Below are 21459 nucleotides of genomic sequence, written 5' to 3'. Positions count from 1 at the left end.
ATTCATCTGTATTACCATAGTATTCTGTGCTACATGAATTGTTTCTCTTAAAGTTGCCCAGCAGATACTTCTGGGCAATGAAGTGCTAATGCAGCAGTTTGACTTCACCCCGGAGGTGCACTCCATTGTCTCCTGAGACAAATGCCAACAATATGTTACTAAGCCTAACTGTTAAGTTTATCATTGAGATCAACACAAGCTATGGACTTTTTGGTTTTCTATTGGGAACACACATTTTCAGCCTCAAGCATGTATTTCCCCATATGAAGAGCATCTGTTTCTGTAGCTGTAACTGAAGGAGAGACTGCAACTAAGTATTTAACTTTTTTTTATTACAGCAAACACTTTGAATATTAACAGGAAGGTGATACAAGCTTGCCTATCAAGCAAGTAAAATCTTCACACACATAAAAGGAGTAAGAAATAATAGAACAGTATTTTAGAAAGCTGAACACAACAAGGGTTTGGGGAACATGAACCATTACATGTCTGATCAAATTGGTAACTGAAACTTAACATCCACTTGAGCTTGCTTTGCTAAGGTGACTATTTCAGAGAGTTTCACAACCTGAAAGACAAAACAAAAATCACCTTGAGATATTTTGTTTCCATAAGATATTAAAAATCTTCAACAAGTACAGGTGAAATGACAACAAATAAAAAGTAATTTGGGTGATTAACAGTATGAATAACTGCAAAATGTTACAGCTAAGTCAGATGGAAGAAATAGCTTACAGAGTGTAACAAAACCTCAGAAAGGAAGTCATATCAGTCTAATGCTCTGAAAGATGAAGTCACCTGACTGCTTAATATGTACAAGGATGAAGAACCTCAGGCCCAGGTGCCAAATGTGGGCCCTTTGGAACTGATCTGCCAGGCCTGAACTTGGGAAAGTAATGTTAGCCACATCGTTGCCAGAAGCATGCGTGTGGATTCTGGGCACCTTGGGAGCTGCTGTAAGTGCGTGCTTTTGTCAATAAAAAATTAAACCATTGTCCGTTTGCCCTCCTTGGCTGGGTGTGCACAGGACATGGGGACATGAAGAGCAAGTGAAGGTGATCTGAGAGCGAGGGGAAGGTGGTCTGAAAGCAAGCAGAGGTTCAGTCTGAGTGAAAGGCCCCCAAACACAAGACAGCTTCTTCCTCAAGGTGGGAAAGCTAAAAAGCAGAATGTGTTCCCACAGTGCAAGAGAAACTGGCTGTGCTGGACTGCTTGACTGTCTGCACTGGCACGGGGATATGGCCCGAACGAGTCCAGCATCCGTGCCATCAAGGTGTGCAAAGAAGGAGATCCATGGGGCTGTGGCATCAAGTGCTCCATTACCTGCCAAGGTGACCAGCCAGGGGTATTCCAAGGCTTTACCACTGTAGAAGGTAGGACGGAAGGCTGTAATTCTCTCATCCACTTCTCTCTCTAAGCTGTCTATTCACTCTACCTGTGATCTCCAACTTTCCCTCAGAGCCACCTAACAAACTCCTCCTCAGACACTGATCAGGGCAAAAAAGGGTTGTGCCTCAAGCACTTGCTTCCCAGAGTATCATTAAGTTACTATGCATTCATCAGTTTACATAATTATATGCGCATTCTTTCAAAACATGTACAGCTATATGCATGGTCTCTTATCCTGAATAAGGTAGGAGTCTAGTTATAAGTATATTGATTATGAACAGATGTAGACAGAAGCTGCCCTCCATGGGTTGAAAAGTCAAACACCACTAATCGCAGGGTTGTGGGTTTGAGCCTCACGTTGGGCAAAAAAGATTCCTGCATTGCAGGGGTTGGACTACATGACCCTCGTGGTCCCTTTCAACTCTACAATTATATGATTCTATGACCTGCAGCGGGGAGTTTTCTGTGCCTGTGGGGGCTCCCTGCACAATTTAGACCCCTGGTTTACTCTGTGGTTCAACTTGCACAGGGAGCCTCCACAAGCATAGAAGGCTTCCTGCCGCAGACGTTTGCCCTCCAACATGGTGAGCAGCAGGCGTAGAGCAGGGATGTGGTGAAGCCAGACGGTCCGATTTAGAATTGTGTGATCATACTGAGAGCCTTAACAGGACTAGATTCTTACAGCCACCTGACTGTGCATACGTACATTTTGCGGTATACTACAGTATGTGAAGAATCCTAGAACACTGAAAGCTTAAGAGTGCCATTTCATCATGTTTAGGTAAGTTAACAATGCTTATCAAAAATGTGTTACAGCAAGAATTTATACAAATAAATTTTAGCTCACCATTTTAGCAGCTTCATCCAAGTCATCACAGGCAAGTATTTTCAGACCACTGGCTGTTATTAAAGCTTTAGCATCATCAACTCGTGTACCTACATAGTTAAGATTTTATATTTCAGGATTCACAGGTTATTTCTGTCAATGTTATCCAGACACAGGACATAGTAATTAGTACAACAGTGTGGCCTTGATTGAAGTAGCTACACTGCTTCTCTTTCCTTACAACCAATCTTTTTCAAAATCATATGACAATATATTTTAAGGCTAGAGTGGGAGTCCAGTTGTCCAAGAGGCAAAAGCTTTGTCAGTTTTGGGTGCCCTTACTGCGACATGGCAGGCAATTGTATGTGCACCAACCTCTGCTCCGCTAACTTCAGAGTGAGATTTGTGCCGCTTATGTTCCAGTTTTTGTCCAGCTTCTTCATAGCACATAGCTCTCTAGAATGCCAAGGAGTTACCGTAATCAGGCACTGCAATGCTGGAAAGAACACTCAGGAGTGATCAGGCACTGCCTGCCTCATCTCTCCATTACAAAGGAACTTTGGAAGGATCATCCACTTTTCCCACTGGAAAATTCTCCAGAGTATTCAGGAATCTATCAATTTCTGCCACAAGCCTGCCAGTCCACCCCCTGCTACCACCTCAAACCTTACTAAATATTGGTGACATCTGGAAACCAGTCATTGAGATAATTTGGATTCAGCAACTCTCCTGACCAGGAGAGTTTTAAACTAGATCTTCAAGGGGGAGGGAGACAACATTACAAATGACAGAAGAACACCTGGTATTTTGAATAATAGCTGCATTTATGCACAAAAAATAAGGTGGCATTTCAGAAACCTGCTAAAGGGCAAGAAGCTACAAGAAAGAAGCAGCTGGAGGGAACAACACATGGTTTCAGTTGTATCTAAACAAATGCACAGAGTATGGGAAACAAGCAAGACAAACTGGAGCTTTTAATACAGGAAGGTAAATATAACCTGGTTGGTAATAATAAACTCTCCTTCCTTGGACGTTTTTAAGCATCTGTCATGGATGCTTCAGTTGAGATTCCTGCATTTCAGGGGGTTGGATTAGTGTCTCTTCCAACTCCACAATCCTATGATTCCATTAATGAACCCCAGTGCTTAAGTCTATATTTTTAGCATCACTGACTGATATATCTTGATATATAGGAGGAAAATATAAGCTTGTGGTATGTCAATGAATGTCTAACTTCAACAGTAAAAGGGACTCTGTACAATTATAAAAGGTACAGATTTAAGAGAAGCTGTAAAAGATTATTCATTGTGTTACAGGCTCTGCTTTTCTATATTTTGTACTGCAAAGCATGCAGAAGCAGCATTCGAAATTAACCCATCACCAGCGGCTTTTTGTGACTCAGGGGTGCCACCTAGCAACCAAGTTGAGATTTGCAGTCACATGGTTTGCGACTAGCTGAGCGGCAGAGCCGAGATTGAGATTCCTGCATTGCTGGAGGTTGGACTGGATGACCTTTGGGATCCCTTCCAACTCTACAATCCTATGATTCTTTTATTGTAAAATGCTCACCTTGTAACCGTACAACAATAGGTATTTTAATCTCCAAATCTTTTACTGCCATAATTATTCCCTGTGAGATCACATCACATCGCATAATGCCTCCAAAAATATTCACCAGAATAGCCTGCACCTGTGTAAAAAAGTACATAGAACTGTAAACATAACGGAGCACAGATTCATTCCGTCTTCTGATAAGAAAATAAAGCCTGTTCTGCAAAAGGAAGATCGTTGAATAGTTTGCTAATTTGTAGACATGATGCAATTATGTGGCTGCAAAAGAGCATATAATTGGTAATATGTTTTTCTTAATACCTTTGAATTTATAGTTTTAGGCAACCATGCTTGGCAGGCATCACCACATGTCCAAACATACAAGAGACTAATGCAGTCATAACACTGGGTTTTGGAAATATATCTTGCCTTAGAAAAAGACACACACACACAGGCAGCAGTTTTTAGGAGGGAGCCATTATGAGAGACCCAGCCCAACGGGACAGTCAGGGTTTTTACCTACTTTGACCCACCTTAAACCAAGGCAGCTATGCGGTGATTCAGACTGGTGGGACAGACAGAGAGGAGCCACTGAGTAAGGGAACCAGCAGGGAAGCATTGGAGACAGAGATTGGGGGTGAAGGGGACTCTGATGTGGGCACCGAGTCTGATAGGGACTCTGCAAGAGAGCTCTGTTCTGGGCCCTCCCCCTCCCCCTTTCACAGCTCAAGAAAGGGGGGGGGGTGGAAACTTAGCTCCTCTGAAGTGTGTGTGTGAGTGTGTGTGTGCGCGCGCGCTGACTCTCTGGGTGTTAAGCAATAAAAGTTAAGTGCCATCAAGTCTCATGCCCGCTTCTGATTTACGGCATCAGGCAACAGTTTGCAGAGCTATTCTGGCATTCTACTTCTTCCCTAAATCCTTGTATGGAGGTCATTTCCATTTCCATGTGACCATCTGCTTCCTTCCATTGATTATTTCTTGATCCAGTCTTCCTCCCAACTTTTCATCAATTTGATCTGGGGCATCTATGTATTCTCCCTTTCCATTTTTTACCTCATATTCCTCTGGCTCCTTTTGTTTGCATCACCATCTGGCTAATATTCTTTATCTTCATCAAACATTGATCTAATCGTTTTTAATTGTCCAGCTATCAACTGCTGAACAATACCAACAGTCACTTTTATCATGTTGGAAACTTTGAATGTTTTGGTTATTATTAACCACTCAATTCACCTCAACATAACTTCATTAAAAACCAAAGTATTGACATTCTGCAGCTGCAACTGTTATCTCAAAACAAATTCTTCTTCTCATGGCTAGTGATAATTACTCCACTTTCAATTTTTCGAATTCTTTAGGTGGCAGGAAGCAAAAAAAAAAGGTAACGGAATTTCTATAATCTCTCTTGTCCACCATAAATCAATCTTACGCTTTCCTTTAGATAGTTTAACAATTCATTTACTTTCTGTTTTTTCCAGCAACAGAAAGTGGTTTTTTAAAAAAATATTTATTAATTTATAAGAGTACAAAATACAGCACTGAAGAATAAAAAGGAAGGGAAAAAAGGGGGGGAATAGATACATTACATCAATCCATAATTCTATTCCATCAACTTCCCATCCATGGCTCCCTAAATTTCCAATTCCTGCTGCATATTCTATTTTTTCTAACTATTTAAACATTCAAATTCTTCTCATTATAAACTTTAACTGCTGAGCTTACTTCAAACTGATTAAAGTTCTAACATTTTTACAATGGTTTTTAAGGTAGTCTAGAAATGGCTTCAATTTCTCTTTTAAAATTTTCTCTTCTTGCTCTCTAATTTCGCTGGTTGAGCTTGCTAATTCTGTGTATTCCACTAATTTCATCTGCCACTCCTGCTTTGTGGATATTATCTCCTCAACAAAGTGGTATTCACAGATTTTCAGATGGTAGATCTTCGCCAGCAGATGGAGAGGGAGGGAGGGCTCTCATTACAGTTTTCTTATCCCAAAGATGTTTTAAAGGGTTTTAAAAAGAGAGGGTGCAATTCAATTGCCTGTTTTCAGGCAACTGCGTGGCATTTGGACATGATGGCATTCTCCTGTTTGTCAGCCTACTGCCATTGACAGCCATAAATTTGTCTAATCCTCATTTTATAGCCGCTGAAATTTCTGCCCACCACTATCTCTTGTGGGAGCAAATTTCATAGTTTAACTATGCACTGTGTAAAGCACTTACTTTTATCTGTTCTGAATCTTCCAGCATTCAGTTTCACTGAATGTCCCTCAGTCAAGTATTATGAGAGAGGGAGAAAAAGTTTTTTTCTCTATCAACTTTCTCCAGACTATGGCAAATTCCAAGCACCTCTATCATGCCACCTCTTACTGCTTTTTCCTCTAACTCATTCCCTAAGGGGCAGGAGCTCATTGCACCAAGCACACATCCATCACTTCAGTCCAACAGGCAGACAGCTGCACATGTGACAATCACTGGCATACACCATTGCTGCCTTTTTAGCTGTGTATCTATTTGGTAGTTTGAGTTAATTTACCCTCTAGCTCAAGGAGAGGTTCCTATATCCCTGGCTAGCTTCTACCACCTGCTACTACAGCCAATGAGATCAGGCAGTGTGGATCAAATCCCTAAGAGTAGGAATTTGAATGAGATGTGAATTTAGATGGGAATGGGGAACAGACAAGAGGGGAGGCGTGAGTTAGAATTAATCCCTGTAGAAGATAGCTTCTATATATATATAGATATATGTATGGTTTCAGCTAAGTCTTATTTCCATCTAAAGTCTATACTTTTAAAATTAATGAAACCTGAAAAAAATACTAAAGGTTTTTAAAGCTCAAGTTACCATGCAGTTTTAACTTACACTATAGATTACATCAACGGAACTAGGACACGACTGTGCTTAGAGGTCAGGATGTTCCTTGAAAGAAGATGCCTGCTCATAGGAGAAAAAGTAACCTGCATTTCTGACTAGCAGCAATACTTGATTAACTAAACATCAGGTTAAACAGAGAACTCTAAATAGCAACTGTGTTCTTACCTTTTTATCTGATGTAATCAGTTTAAAGGCCTCTGTTACTTGTTGCACTGTAGCACCACCTCCAACATCAAGAAAATTTGCTGGGGTGCCTCCATGAAGTTTAATTATATCCATAGTGGCCATTGCAAGACCAGCTCCATTCACTGAAAGAGGGGCAGAAAAAAGAAAACAGTAACTATTGCAGGCATTGCTGCATCTTTAGTTCCTATATTCAGCATTCACCACGCCCAACATACCAAGACATCCGATGCTTCCATCTAATCCTATATAATTGAGATCTGCTTTGGCTGCATCTCTGTCTCGCTGGTCTTCCTGGGTCCAGTCCTGCAGGCCGAATATTTTCTGCTGACGATAAGCCGAATTGCTATCAAAATTTATCTTTGCGTCCATACACATCACTTGGAAAAACAAACAAGTTGTGTTTAGACCCCTTAATGCTAAGAACAGTAACTTCCCAAGTTATCTATGTGGGCTAGTCTAAACACAGCACAGATTAAGGTAGCAGAGTCCTGGGCCAGTTTAACATGAAGAAGACATTGTATTTCCAAATGTCGCATAACATGCAAATTCCCTGAAAGCAGAAATCAAGCCTTGCTTGCTCTCTGATGTGCAATAATATGTTTCCTGCCTGCTGTGCTGGTTTTGTGCATGCAGGGAACTTTTAACAGCAGTCAAATTCAGGAGTGGCATTCCCCCATCTGGAACCTGAAGCGATGCACTACACTCTTTCACCTCATCCTGCTACATGTATAGACCATCAAAGTTACGATATTTCTTCCCAAAGCCAAGAACATACACGAGAAAGTCAGAGAAAATGGTGTGCGTAGAAGAGGCTCCTACACAAAGGGAACAAATGGGAAAGCCAAACTGATTTAACTCGGAAGAGCCAACACTCCCCCCCCCCCAAAAAAAAGAGAGAGAGAGAGAGGAATCAGATTGAGCACATTTAAGGGATACACTGACCAAATTTCTTAATCTTGTCACGCTACATGTAACTGACAGTCCTAAAAATGTCTTCTCGCTGCAGTTTGTAGATCCATTTAAAGCATAAGATCGCTTTTGGACAATGCCAAAACACATCTTAAAAAGGTAAATCTAGTTTGGGGTTTTGTTTTGGGTTTTTAAATCCTCTTAATAAAACATGAGCAAAAACTCAGATATCCTATTTTGTAATTAAAGTTAATAAATTCCACAATTAAGTTTTCAAAGTGAAACAATTCCAAAAGAAAGTACTTTACCAATCCCTGTAGAATCTTCAACCATGGGGTTAATTTCTACCATAGTAGCATCAAATTTAATGAAGAGGTTGTAAATCTTAATCATATTATCAGCTGCTTCGTTTACCAAATTAGCAGGAAACCCCATTTTCTTGGCCAGCTGGAATTGGAAAACAAAAACACAGAAGGAACCTTTATCAATCAAAAACAAGAAAACTCAGAAAGAATAGGCACATTTCAAGCTACCTTACATATAAGCCAGAGATGGAAAACCATCCCCCTCCCCAAGTGAGCCACTCTGCTACACACCTACACACAACCATCCTCTGTTCTAACTCTTACTAACTCTTTTGGGGAGGTGGAAGATTCAGATCTAGACTATGGCATCAAGGAATGGGGGGGGGGCTTTAACTTTCCCCCCAGCTACAAAGATCCAGACACAAGCATTCCTCAGACTCTAAGTCTGCTATTGGTATTGGAATAAATGTTCCTATTGAACCAAACAGGAAGACAGACTGCAGGGACTGCAGGGATTGTGGTGATCTGAACAACAGTAGGGAGCAAAGAGTTATAAAGAACCCTCCTGCCCCTCCACCAAGATTGGGTTTCCATGCCTACAATTAGCTGTATTTCCCTGCTAGCCACAAGGAAAAAAAGCTCCTCCCTGAAGTCAACACGGTGGACGGAGCAAAGCCAAGACCGAGAGGTTCTGTGGGCAAGATGGAATCATCCATGGGTGGAATTAGGCCCACTCCTAGTGAAGGTTAATCTGTTGTTGTTGTATTATATACCATATTTTTCACCCTATAGGACGCACCGGCCCATAGAACGCACCTAGTTTTTTGGGGGGGGAAATAAAGGGGAAAAAATTATTCCCCCCCCCCCAAGCCACGGATATCTGCCCGAAGCGCGGGGCGCTCTGCTTTGGTGCACCCCGCGCTCTGGGCAAGCAGACTGCTAGCCGCAGCCTAGGGAGCCCTGCGGGAACTCCCGCAGGGCTCCCTAGGCTGTGGATGTCTGCCCGAAGCGCGGGGCGCTCTGCTTTGGTGCGCCCCGTGCTCCGGGCAAGCAGGGTGCGGGTGTCTGCCTGAAGCGCGGGGCACTCTGCTTCGGCGCGCCCCGTGCTCCGGGCAAGCAGGCTGCTATCCGCAGCCTAGGGAGCCCTGCGAGAACTCCCGCAGGCTCTATGCTACAACAGCAGCAAGAATACTCATCGCAAAGTATTGGAAGACACAAGAGCTACCCACACTGGAGGAATGGCAGATGAAAATGATGGACTACATGGAATTGGCGGAAATGACTGGCAGAATCCGTGACCAGGGAGAAGAGTCGGTGGAAGAAGATTGGAAGAAATTTAAAGATTATTTACAGAAATATTGCAAAATTAATGAATGTTAGAGTGATGTTGGATTGAAGTTAAGTGGCTTCTAGCTGTACAGGCTTTAAAGTTATAAATATATCAAGATTAAGGATTAGGATTAAAAAGGTTAAAAGAATGGAAAAATTGGTTTTTAATAGGTAAAAATTTAATGTTATAATATATTAAGATTAAGGATTGGGATTAAAAGGGAGGGAAAGAAATTGCTGGACTAACAAACTGAATTGGAATACAAAAGAGGGAGGTATGAGGAGGTCCGGGAAATAAGTAAATGTAAAAGAAGTGATGAAAAGACGGAATTGTTTTTAACTGCTTTTTCTTTTTTCTTTTTGTATTTTGTATTGTGTATTTTTCCTTTTATTTTTAAATTCTTCTTTTTTATTAATGTGATTCTTTTTTTGTGAAACTTTAATAAATATCTTATAAAAAAAAAAGAGAGAGAGAACTCCCGCAGGCTCCCCAGGCTTGCTGATAGCTTCCTGATAGCTTCTCCATGCTTCAGCGAAAGCATGCATTCGCCCCATAGGACGCACACAGATTTCCCCTTCATTTTTGGAGGGGGAAAAGTGCGTCCTATAGGGCGAAAAATACGGTATCTATTTATGCCCAATCTTTTTCCCTGACAGGGACTCAAGCTGGCTTACAGATAAAAATAAGAACCCCTAAAACATAGAAAACACATTTTAAAAAATAAAACATAAAATAAACATTGATAGAATTAACACTAACACCACCCTGAGGCTCTGTCAGGAGAAAAGGCAGGGAATATAATTAACATAATACAATTACTGTACTGTACTGTACTGTACTGTACTATATGGCTGCTGTTGTCTTGCTTTTTCAAGGGAAATAATAGTCCTGCTCTATTTGGCCTTGCTTAGACTCCACCTGGAGTCCTGTGTCCAGTTCTGGGTGCCACAGTTTAAGGATATTGACAAGTTGGACCATGTGCAGAAGAGGGCAACCAAGATGATCAAGGGCCTGGAAATCAAGCCTTATAAGGAATGGTTCAAGGAGTTGGGGATGTTTATCCTGGGAAACAGGAGACTGAGAGGAGATATGACAGCCATCCTCATTTATCTAAAGGGCTGTCAGATAGAAGATGTTGGACCTCCAGAGTTGGACCTGAACAAATGGATTTGTGTTACAAAAGGAGATTCCAACTAAACATCAGGAAGAACTTTTTGACAGTAAAAGATGTTTGACAGTGGAATGGACTCCCTTGGAAACTGGTGGATTCTTTTTCACAGGAAGCTTTTAAGCAGAAGTTGGATGGCCAACTGTCATGGATGCTGTAGTTGTGCTTGCTCCAGCAGCATATATGCTAAAATTGGAACAATACAGAGAAGATTAGCATATCATCAATGCTTCAGTTGAGATTCCTGCATTGCAAGGAGTTGGACTAGATTGTTTTTTATTATTTTATTAGTTTTATTAGCTGCTTTTTCCACAGGCAACCCAAAGCAACTTAAATTAAAACCAGATAAGAAGAACAAAAACACATTAAAAAATCTCACCCCCTCTAAAAGGTCCTAGATCATAAAAACCAGGGGCTGGTTGAAGAGGAATGTTTTTGCCTGGTGAAAACTCTATGGAGCAAATGTTTAGGGGCACAGGAGGCTGCTGGAGCAAGGTGGAGGGGGGGAGTAGAGGAGGAAGGAGCAAAAATATCCTCCTCACCTATTTCTACTCGCAGCAGCATTCACCCCACGGGGTTTTTCTCTGCACAACTCTAAATCAAAACCATTAAAGAACCTGAAGATCCAGTGTTATATCTTTTACTTAAACAGACCATATGTGTACAGGTTATAGAGAAGCTGTCGCTGAACAAACAATGCATATTTCAGTACCCTGACGGCCTGCTCCTTTTGAATGCCTTCTACAATGTCAACTGGTTCCTTAGCTATGGCATCAGGATTCTCTGCAGCAACATCTTCAATATTGACACCACCCTGGGAACTGCCAATGAGTACAGGACCCTGAAAAGAGAAACACTTTTCAACAAGGTCTTTTTACAATCCCCAAAATATTAAAGTAATTTTGTAACACACTTGTGGGTTGAATATGAAAAATATACAATTAGATACTACACAGAAACTGAGTGTTCAGTTATACGCCTAGAAAAACCTAGAAACACAGAATAACTCATTTACGATAGCCTGGTTGCCAGCCAGCTATTTGAGTGCCGGTTGACTGAAAGGTAAAGGTTATCAATTAGTCAATAAAAAAACTATAGGTGTGGCAGCTGGAAATTTACAGGCCCCTAATTCAGTCCTGGAGACTCGAGTCTTTCTTGCTATCATATCTTAACTACCTTCTAAAAACCAGCTGTCTGAAAATATTCCAATGAATGTGGTTGGGAAAGGTGGTTATATCATTCACACGAGAAATTCTTATTTATGTGCTTGTGAACTTTCAGAGAAAGGCAGAGTAGAACTCAAATCTAATATTTGCCCCCCAAACGACTGGCCAGCGAAACAAGCTACTAAAAAAAGGGGGCACCGCTACCTCCAGTAGGAATCAATATATTTTTAGAAGAAATTAGTCATGATCAGCACTTTCCCAGTGCTGGGAACTCCTAAAGCGTTTTATGTTTTTATCAATTCATTCTTGGAAGACAATTGAAGACACTGGAGGTTTAGTACCAACATGCAGTGCATAAGATAAGAATTTTAAACAGATTCTGTAGTTTTCATTTTATGCGAAAATAACTTTAATCCAAGCCAAAGAAGAACCCCTCTCCTGCTCTCCACTACCATGGCCAGTTAGCCCCCCCAAATTTGCTACCACCCATAATCCAGCCTGGCTCCATTTCTGCCAGGGTAGGCTATAAAATGAAAAATTGTATTCAAGTCTAAGTATTTTAAAATCTTATTCATGTCCCTAAAGCTGTGCTCTTATTTACACTCTTGTTAAGCACAAAAGAAAAGATGATGGTTTAAAATGCACCCAGTATTTTCTAGGAAAGGACCCTTTCAGCTGCTGTCCTCAAGAGGACTCCAAAAGGCTGCTGTAGAACTTGTCACAGACGCATGCATGGTATTTCTCTTGAAAGGACTCTTGCCTGTTTACTAAACTTATACAGGTAAGAAGCTATTTGGGGATTTACTAAAGGCTACTGCAGAAAAGGAAAACCTCTAAAAAACTCAGATGCTCAGATATCTAATCAAAACCTTACATTGATAAACACTTCTGTCACCAAGCACCTTACAATTCATATGTCCTATGAGGCACCTAATTGCTTCATACTATAGTAAATAACACTGACAATGTTTGATAGCAGAATGTTGTTTTTTAAATACATACTAGAAAAACAAAAACAAAAGATTTTGTCCAGATTGAGAACTAGGGTACTACAGTTAAACCTTGGTTGTCAAACATAAACCGTACCGGAAGCCCCTTCACAAAACAGAGCTGTTCAGGAACAGAGGTTTGACTGTATAATCCATGTTTTGCTCTACTAACTATCCTTCTGAAGACAGCTTAAAAGTCTTTGTCCCAACCAAAAACACTAAACTCTATGATAATAATAATAATAATAATAATAATAATAATAATTTATTATTTATACCCCGCCCATCTGGCTGGGCTTCCCCACCCACTCTGGGCGGCTTCCAACAAAATATTAAAATACTGTAATGCATCAAACATTAAAAGCTTCCCTGAACAGGGCTGCCTTCAGATGTCTTCTAAAAGTCTGGTAGTTGTTGTTCTCTTTGACATCTGGTGGGAGGGCGTTCCACAGGGCGGGCGCCACTACCGAGAAGGCCCTCTGCCTGGTTCCTTGTAACTTGGCTTCTCGCAGTGAGGGAACCGCCAGAAGGCCCTCGGAGCTGGACCTCAGTGTCTGGGGTGAAAGATGCGGGTGGAGACGTTCCTTCAGATATACTGGACCGAGGCCGTTTAGGGCTTTAAAGGTCAGTACCAACACTTTGAATTGTGCTCGGAAACGTACTGGCGTAAAAAGCATTTCTCCTCAAATAGACTACTCACCTGAAATGATCGTTCCATGGTTATTGCAAAATAGTACTCTCTCCTGGGATATCTGCGCTCACAGATAAATACTTGATTGCATATTCTGCCCTTTTCTCCTGTCTGCTTTGTATACAGTTTTTTCCCAATCATTTTGGAGGAAATCTCTCTTGCTTCTTCTGGACTAATAAATAAATATTATTTATTAATTTTATTTATTTGTGTAGCCAAAGCCATCACAAAACAAAACACATTAAACAGAATAAAATACATTAAACAGAATAAAATATATTACACAATTAAAATAATTATTAAAGTATTATTCTGTCAGATAAGAGTTTGCTTCCCCAAAGAATTTAATTTATTATCCCCACAAACATTTCTTCTTAAAATTGCCACTCTAAAAGCGAACAGGCCTCTTTTTCAGAGTTGTAGGGTGACCTGTCCCCTAATAAAATTAAAAAGTATTCACAAAATACTAGATCACCCTAAGATGCATGTTATCTAATCTACTATACCAAAAAGAGATCAAAGTCCCAAAATGAAGTTGCTGAAGTTTAAGTAATATTTCAAGCATTCTAAAAATACAAATACTGAAACAATTCTAGTAAATAGTTATGCATAGTAAATGCCCCTGGGCTATTAATGTTTTTGCTTTCTGTGTTAATTAATTAGAAGCTCAACTTACGAAAATACTATTTTCACTCCTCCTTTAAGGCCACCTTCAAAGGTTCCTTTCCCTCTACCACCAGCTAAAACTTGTGCCTTTACAACAAGGTCCTTTGTACCTGGAATAGAAGGAGGGTAGACAAGAATTGTTTCAAATTAAATAATGTACAAATACTATTTGAGGGTTTTTTTTTAACCTAGGCAGATCTAGGTTTTAGAAAAGAGAATGAAAAGCTTCTTTGCAGTAGCCAAGACAGGGGCCTTTGGCAGCATGTTGGGCCTAAACAAAACTCTTGTACTGAAGTACAAGAATAATCTCACCCTGGGTCATGGTATCAGAAGCAGAGGATATTACAGTGTTTGAAGGATGTGGCATCCCCAAGTAGGCCTCTGGAAGCCCTGACCTGAGGGAACCGGAACAAGGGATAGCCCCAAAGCAAGGAGGACAAAATGCTTTTTTTTTTTTAATTCACGGAGCCTTGCAATGCAGCAGAAGAACAGGCTATAAATTAGCATGACTAGTAGTATATACAATTGGAAAGTGTCAGTAACATAACTAATGTCAAAAAGTACATCTAAGTACTTCACAGTTCACAAATCTCTGAATGGTATTCTCTCTCCTACAGTGATTTTGTAGGATCTCAGAAATTGAGAAAGAAGTAAGAATTTGAAAAATGTAAGCAGTTTTACCACTACCTATTAAGTCTCTAAAACTTCGTGCATGGAGAATTACCTGGGGGAAAACAACAAAAAGAAAACATTTACTACATCTATAGACTTCAGTTCTATACCTATTTCTTTTGCAATGTTGTAAGCTTCCTCTGGTGTCTTTGCAACCAATCCATATGGAACAGAAATGCCAGCTTCTTTTAATAGTTCCATACTTAAGTATTCATGCAGCGACAAGCTCCTTCGTTGCTGCACTTGGAACACATAGCTAGGAAACAAACCTTGTCTTCCACTGAATACCTAGGAAAATAGGAACACGACTTTCAGTTTAACAAGTCTTCATTTATTTACAGTTTACATACTTTACTATATAAACAACCAAAACGCGATCTTTTTACAGTGACACAGCCAAGGGATAAACAGCAGCTTCACCCTCTGGTTGAGATGAAGGGGATGGGGGGGTATGTAAATAATAATGAAATATATCAAACAGGGAGAAAAATGGCAAAGCAATACAGTGGTACCTCGGGTTACAGACGCTTCAGGTTACAGACTCTGCTAACCCAGAAACAGTACCTCAGGTTAAGAACTTTGCTTCAGGATGAGAACAGAAATTGCACGGTGGTGGTGCGGTGGCAGCAAAAGTGGTGCTTCAAGTTAAGAATAGTTTCAGGTTAAGAATGGACCTCCAGAATGAATTAAGTTCTGAACCCGAGGTACCACAGTACTGCTTATTATGTTGAGGAGACATTAACAATCTTAAAGTAATTGCAAATCATATTTTAGAATATACAAGACAGAAATAAGCTTAACATGAGTCAACAGTATAATGCAGCAGCAAAAAAAATTCTAATACTGTTCTAGGCTGCATTCAATAGAAGTCTAGTGACAAGATCAAGGGAAGTAATAGTACTGCTCTATTCCGCCTTGGTCAGACCACCAATTCAGGACACTACAATTTAAGAAGGATATTGACAAGATGGGATGTGTGCAGAGGAGGGCAACCAAGATGATCAAGAGTCTGAAAACCAAGCCTTATAAGGAATGGTTGAAGGAGCTGGGTATGCTTAGCCTGGAAGAGAGGAGACTGAGAGAAGATATGATAGCTGTCTTCAAATAACCCAAGGGCTGTCACATGGAGCAAGCTTGTTTTCTCCTGCTCTGGAGGGTCTTACCTGAACAATGGCTTCAAGTTACAAGAAAAGATTCCAACTAAACAGCTGGAAAAACTTTCTGTCGGTAAGAGCTGTTTGACAGTGGAACATACTCCCATGGGAGGTTGTGGACTCTCTCTCATTGGAGGTTTTTAAGTAGAAGGTGCATGGCCATCAGTCATGGATGCCTTAGCTGAGATTTCTGCCTTGTAGGGGCTGGACTAGATGACACTTGGGGTCCCATCCAATTCTATGATTCTATGAATATGTTTTAGAATGCCATTCTTTTCTGTCACTGTGTGCCTGGGGGCAGATTATCTGCTTTAGAGTCTAAATAAGTCACAATCAGTGTTAGAAAGTCAGATATATAAGCTAGGTGCCAAATGATAATACAGTGGTGCCTCGCAAGACGAAATTAATCCGTTCCGCGAGTCTCTTCGTCTTGCGGTTTTTTCATCTTGCGAAGCACGGCTATTAGCGGCTTAGCGGCTATTAGCGGCTTAGCGGCTATTAACGGCTTAGCGGCTTTAAGAAAAAGGAAACAAACTCGCAAGAACTCGCAAGACGTTTCGTCTTGCAAAGCAAGCCCATAGGGAAATTCGTCTTGCGGAACGACTCAAAAAACGGAAAACTCTTTCGTCTAGCGAGTTTTTCATCTTGCGAGGCATTCATCTTGCGGGGCACCACTGTAATAATAATAATAATAATAATAATAATAATAATAATAATTTTTATTTATACCCCGCCCTCCCCAGCCAAGGCCGGGCTCAGGGTGGCTAACAAGCAATAATAAAAACAAGTTGAATGAATACAACTTAAAAACAAGATTAAAATACATTAAAATATTGAAACATTAAAATATTAAAATGCAGCCTCATCACAGGAGGAGAAAGGTAAAAGAAAAAAGAAAGAGGGGGAGGGAATCAAATTGGCTCTAAGCCAAAGGCCAGGCAGAACAACTCTGTCTTACAGGCCCTGCGGAAAGAAATCAGCTCCTGCAGGGCCCTAGTCTCATGAGGCAGAGCGTTCCACCAGGCTGGAGCCAGTGTTGAAAAGGCCCTGGCTCTGGTTGAGGCTAATCTAACTTCCTTAGGGCCTGGGACCACTAGGGTGTTGCTATTTATGGACCTTAAGGTCCTCCGTGGGGCATACCGGGAGAGGCGGTCCCGCAGGTACGAGGTCCTAGGCCGTGAAGGGCTTTAAAGGTCAAAACCAGCACCTTAAATCTGACCCTGTACTCCACCGGGAGCCAGTGCAGCTGGAAAAGCACTGGGTGAATATGCTCCCATGGCAGAGACCCCGTGAGGAGCCTCACTGCAGCATTCTGCACCCGTTGGAGTTTCTGGGACAGCTTCAAGAGCAGTCCCGCGTAGAGCGAATTACAGTAGTCAAGCCTGGAGGTGACCGTCGCATGGATCACTGTGGCCAGGTCAGGGAGTCCTTAAATGGCTCCTTAAACCAAAATGTAATGCCTAGTTGCCATTTGGGGGCAAGGCAACTCCATTAAACATATGGCTAGTTCAGATGACAATCTTGAGTTAGGATAAGAACTTTGAAAACTTAAAAAAGAAAAGTCACTTGATGCAAGGACAGTCAACATATATATCGGCCTATTCCAGCCTCTGTTTCATAACACAACTGTGAGCAGGGCAGTGGGGTAAGTGAAGACAAGCTACATCAATTAACTACTGTATAACATTGTTCACTGCTCCTGCTCAAACATTTTTGTTCCTGAAATTCATTCTGATTGTGCAGATAAAATATAACTGATAGAATTCTACAGGATGTGGTATTAGTGTATGAAAACTGTCAAGATCCAATGATCCCCAGGCATGCACCTCCAGATGGTGGAGATGTCAGGCACCATCCTGGTGCCCAGGCAGCTTCTCTTGGTCACAAGTGGCTGATCATCAGGGGCAAAATATGCCTGGCACCTGGCTAATTTTGAACACTGTCCTGTCCCCTTTATAAAGATCTGAGGAATGAGATCATCACCCCACTCCTACTTACCATCCCAGGCCGCCCATCTGCAGCTACATTGTTCTTTCTTTTATCAGATCTAAATGATCAGACAACAGCAAAGGTTGCTAGGTTTATTGAGGGTGCAATGAGATTAAGGGCCCTTTTTACCCATTGTTGTCTTTTAAATTGTATATAGTGCTTGTTTTATGTTGCTATGGCCGTTGGCTATTGTGAATAAAGTTTTTTTAAAAAAACCACTGGTCATAACATTTTCAACTAAAGCCCAACAGCATTGTTGAGTTCATGGTTGAGCCTGCACTGCTAGAGTGGACCAAGAATTGGCACAAAGAGAATCTGTGTGAAAAGAGCCATGAGCGCTAAACAGGAACAGGTATAATGAGCCCCATTCCCATTGCAAAAAATTCATTAAGGGGAAAAAGAACCACCAAAAGCCACACAGGTATTGTAATTAATAAAAAGATACAGCCACATAGAAAACAGTAACTCTGATATTAAGAACATAAATTATACTTCAAAGTTTGTGACCAAGGCTAACACATTTTACTTCAATCTGTAATACCAATTTCCCAGAACTGTACCAAGGGACTGACTGCTTGAGATCTGCATAACACTTACTCAACAGCCTGCACAACAGTCATGGAGAAAAGAAAGTGCAACCTCTTTGAATTCTGTGGTTTTACATATCAGGACATAACAACAATCATCTGTTCCTTAACAGATCTTTAAAATAGGTAAATACAAACCTCAGATAAACAACACACAACATATTACACCGTGTCTATATTTATTAAATCAAAATAAAGCCAAAATGGAGAAAGAAAAGAGCCTCCACAAAGTTGCTACAAACAGGAGGAACAGCATCTCAAGGTACTAGCTCATGACACACCACAGAGACTGACATTCCAGCAGTGGGAGAGCGGAGAGTCAGAGTTCATGCCATGGCGCTGCGGTGACAGCCCAGCCCAGCCCCACCAGGTCTCCTCTCAGCTGTCACCCAGGGGCAGCTCTGGCACCCAGCTGCCTTAGCGGAAGAGACAGGAAGCAGGGCTCGTTTCACCCACTTTGCTAGAGGCCCAGCTCCCTCGGGCACCTCCTGCCCCTTGAACTGGGCCAGCTGGTCATGAGGGGAACAGCTCTTTAGAAACTGGCGCCTGAATTCTCTGTTGCATTTCCTCTTCTCTCGCTGATCCTTTTCACTTGTGTCTTTTTGCTTTTTTAGATTGTTAAGTCTACAGATAGGGAACTGTCTTGTTCTTTGACTGTATGTAAACCATGCTAGGAGCCTTTTTGGCTGAGGAGCTGGGGAGCAAACGCTCTGAATAAATAAATATTGCACAGGCAGGATGGTGGGAGGCTGAGATGTGTGAAGCGAATGCTTCCAGCAGAAACAGTAGCATCATCTGACTGTTTTATGTGAGGCCCTCAGAAATACAAGCTCTAAAGGTGATCACTAAGAAAGCAAAGGAAATCCAAAGTACGCGATTGCCCGTTAATTGCTTTCTTCTTCTGCAAATATGCCAGCCTTTTTGAGTTTGGGGCGAGGGACAAGAAGCCGGAGCCTCCTTTCCCTGTCGCGGATCCTGCGCGGGGCCGGGCGCCTCTCCAGGCAAGGCCCGTCCCGATCCTCGCCCTTTCCGAGGGGTCTCCCCCCGGCGCCCCCGGCCCCGCACCCGGCGCGCTCCCGCTGGCTCCGCCCCGGAGGCCGGTCGGCGGGGCGCCGGGTGACCTTCCCTCGCTGCCCCCGCCTCTGCCTGCCCGTCCCCTCGCTCCGTCCTCCCTCCGCGGGCGCGGCGAGCAGGGGAGGCCCGGCCCCGCTCACCTTGGCAGCGGCGCTCCGCTCCGCGCAGCCCCAGCCCAGCAGCTGCTTCGCCGCCGCCGCCGCCGCCCGGGCGCCCATCATGGAGGCGGCCATGATCCACCTCCTCCCTCAGGACTGGCCTCGGCGGCAGTGCGCGTGCGCGGCAGCGGGCGGGCGGGCGGACGGGGGCGCAGACGCGCTGAGTCCGGCGGGCCGCTTCTCTCCCCGAGCGGGGCCTGCGGAACTCCCTGCCACGGGACGGCTTTCCAAGAGGAGGCGGCGAATGCAGGGCGGGGGCGGCGCTGTCGCTGGGCCACTAGGCTCCGCCCTCCGCGGTCGGGGCCCCGGTCTGCTCGCTGGTTCCCCGCAGGCATCTGGCGGGAGGCTCCGGCCCCGGCCTCATCCGGCAGGGCTCCTGCTCCGTCCTCGCGCAGCGCCAGCAGAAAGCCAGGCCGCACTTTTCTGACATCGACAGCGGCTTTTTCCCCTCGCGGCAGGACTGCTTCAAAGCTGAGACCGCTTCCAGAGGGTCGCTGTTTCCAGGAGGATTTCAATCTCATGCTGGCAAATTGAGGCTGCATAATTAAAGCTGCTTTGGAACGCTTAAAAAACAAAAACCCCATTTCCCCAAAGGTTTATGAGACCTTTTGCAACAAGGAAAGTGACAGGGAAATGCATTGGAAAGTGTGGGATCACACTTGTTTTTGTTAATTATTGTTATTTATTAAATTTGTATACTACCCTTCAGCCGAACATCACAGGGTGGTTCACAACATAAAAATACAAAATGAAAACAAAAAGTACATAAAAAACCCAAACCCCCTTCAAACACATTTTGAAGGCCATAGATTTATTAGTATTTATTAAATTTTATTTAATGTGTGCTCCTCCTTTGGTCTGAATCATGGCAAAATGGCTATGCAACATGTGTTGTCTTGTTAGATTATTACTCTGTATAAAGGGATATATATCAGAAGAGATTATTTGCAGTACAGGTATGCTATGAGACATCTTAGTGTACCTGTAATTGTGCAGCAAACTGTATTTTTATGATTGTTACCCGCCTCCCCTACTTTTATATGTAAGTTGGAAAAGCAGGTTATAAATAAATATACATGAAATGCTACTACTATCCCTGTTGGTTAGAGGGTGGTGCTATGGTTGCAGGTTTGATCCCCGTATGCCCCCAACATGAAACTTGCCCTCCCCAACATAAATCCTGGCTACGTCCGTGACTGCTTCCCATTCATTTTTGTTACTCCAGCTCCATACACGTAATATAAAAATATACGCATGGTGCACGTAGCACCTACGGGATCGGCTCTCCTGGTATGCCCCATAGAGGACCTTAGGGTCCATATATAGCAACACCCTAGAGGTCCCGGACCCTAAGGAAGTCAGATTAGCCTCAACCAGAGCCAGGGCCTTTTCAACACTGGCTCTGGCCCGGTGGAACGCTCTGCCTCATGAGACCAGGATATGATCTTTTTCCGCAAGGCTTGTAAGACAGAGTTGTTCCACCTGGCCTTTGGCGTATAATCAGTTTGATTCCCTCCCCCTTTTTCTTTTTCCTTTCTCCTCCTATGATGAAATTGCTCCCTAATTGTTTTAATATTGTATCTTAATCTTTTAAATTGTATTTTAATCAACTTGTTTTTATTATTGGTTGTTAGCCGCCTTGAGCCCGGTCTTGGCTGGGGAGGGCAGGGTATAAATAAAAATGTATTATTATTATTATTATTAAGCAGTTACCAATTTTACCAGCTGCATATAAAAATGTTGCAGTAATACTAAACTCAGGGCGACGCAGAAAAAC

General features: G+C 42.4%; 1 protein-coding gene across 2 annotated transcripts; it reads right to left on the bottom strand.

The window, feature by feature from the left end:
• Nucleotides 1-204: 204 nt before the first annotated feature.
• Nucleotides 205-19815, bottom strand: SUCLA2 (succinate-CoA ligase ADP-forming subunit beta). 2 transcript variants are annotated; one of them, XM_081017957.1, is made up of 11 exons: nt 19665-19815; nt 14831-15008; nt 14059-14158; nt 13392-13554; nt 11249-11377; nt 8042-8180; nt 7040-7201; nt 6804-6946; nt 3785-3905; nt 2237-2325; nt 205-568 (listed from the first exon to the last, which is right to left on the bottom strand). In XM_081017957.1, exons 1-11 carry the CDS (start codon nt 19755-19757, stop codon nt 494-496), a joined length of 1392 nt encoding a protein of 463 aa, XP_080874083.1. In that variant the 5' UTR covers nt 19758-19815; the 3' UTR covers nt 205-493. The 2 variants fall into 2 exon arrangements, with proteins under 2 accessions (XP_080874083.1, XP_080874084.1); XM_081017958.1 differs by lacking the exon at nt 19665-19815 and adding an exon at nt 18745-18795.
• Nucleotides 19816-21459: the final 1644 nt, after the last annotated feature.

Source organism: Podarcis pityusensis (genome assembly GCF_964106645.2).
Source record: "Podarcis pityusensis genome assembly, chromosome: 1".
In the NCBI taxonomy this organism is placed as follows: domain Eukaryota; kingdom Metazoa; phylum Chordata; class Lepidosauria; order Squamata; family Lacertidae; genus Podarcis; species Podarcis pityusensis.
The sequence above is the reverse complement of the archived record's forward strand: the minus strand, read 5'-3'. Positions and strand labels throughout refer to the sequence as shown.

Bases quoted from the DNA above. Each gene is read 5' to 3' on its own strand.
- SUCLA2 (XM_081017957.1), bottom strand. From the start codon at position 19,757: ATGGCCGCCTCCATGATGGGCGCCCGGGCGGCGGCGGCGGCGGCGAAG. The intron at 15,009-19,664 runs GTGAGCGGGGCC...CTATTTTCCTAG, and splicing joins AGCGGAGCGCCGCTGCCAAG to GTATTCAGTGGAAGACAAGG. The intron at 8,181-11,248 runs GTACTGAAATAT...TTCCAATTCCAG, and splicing joins AAAAGGAGCAGGCCGTCAGG to CTGGCCAAGAAAATGGGGTT.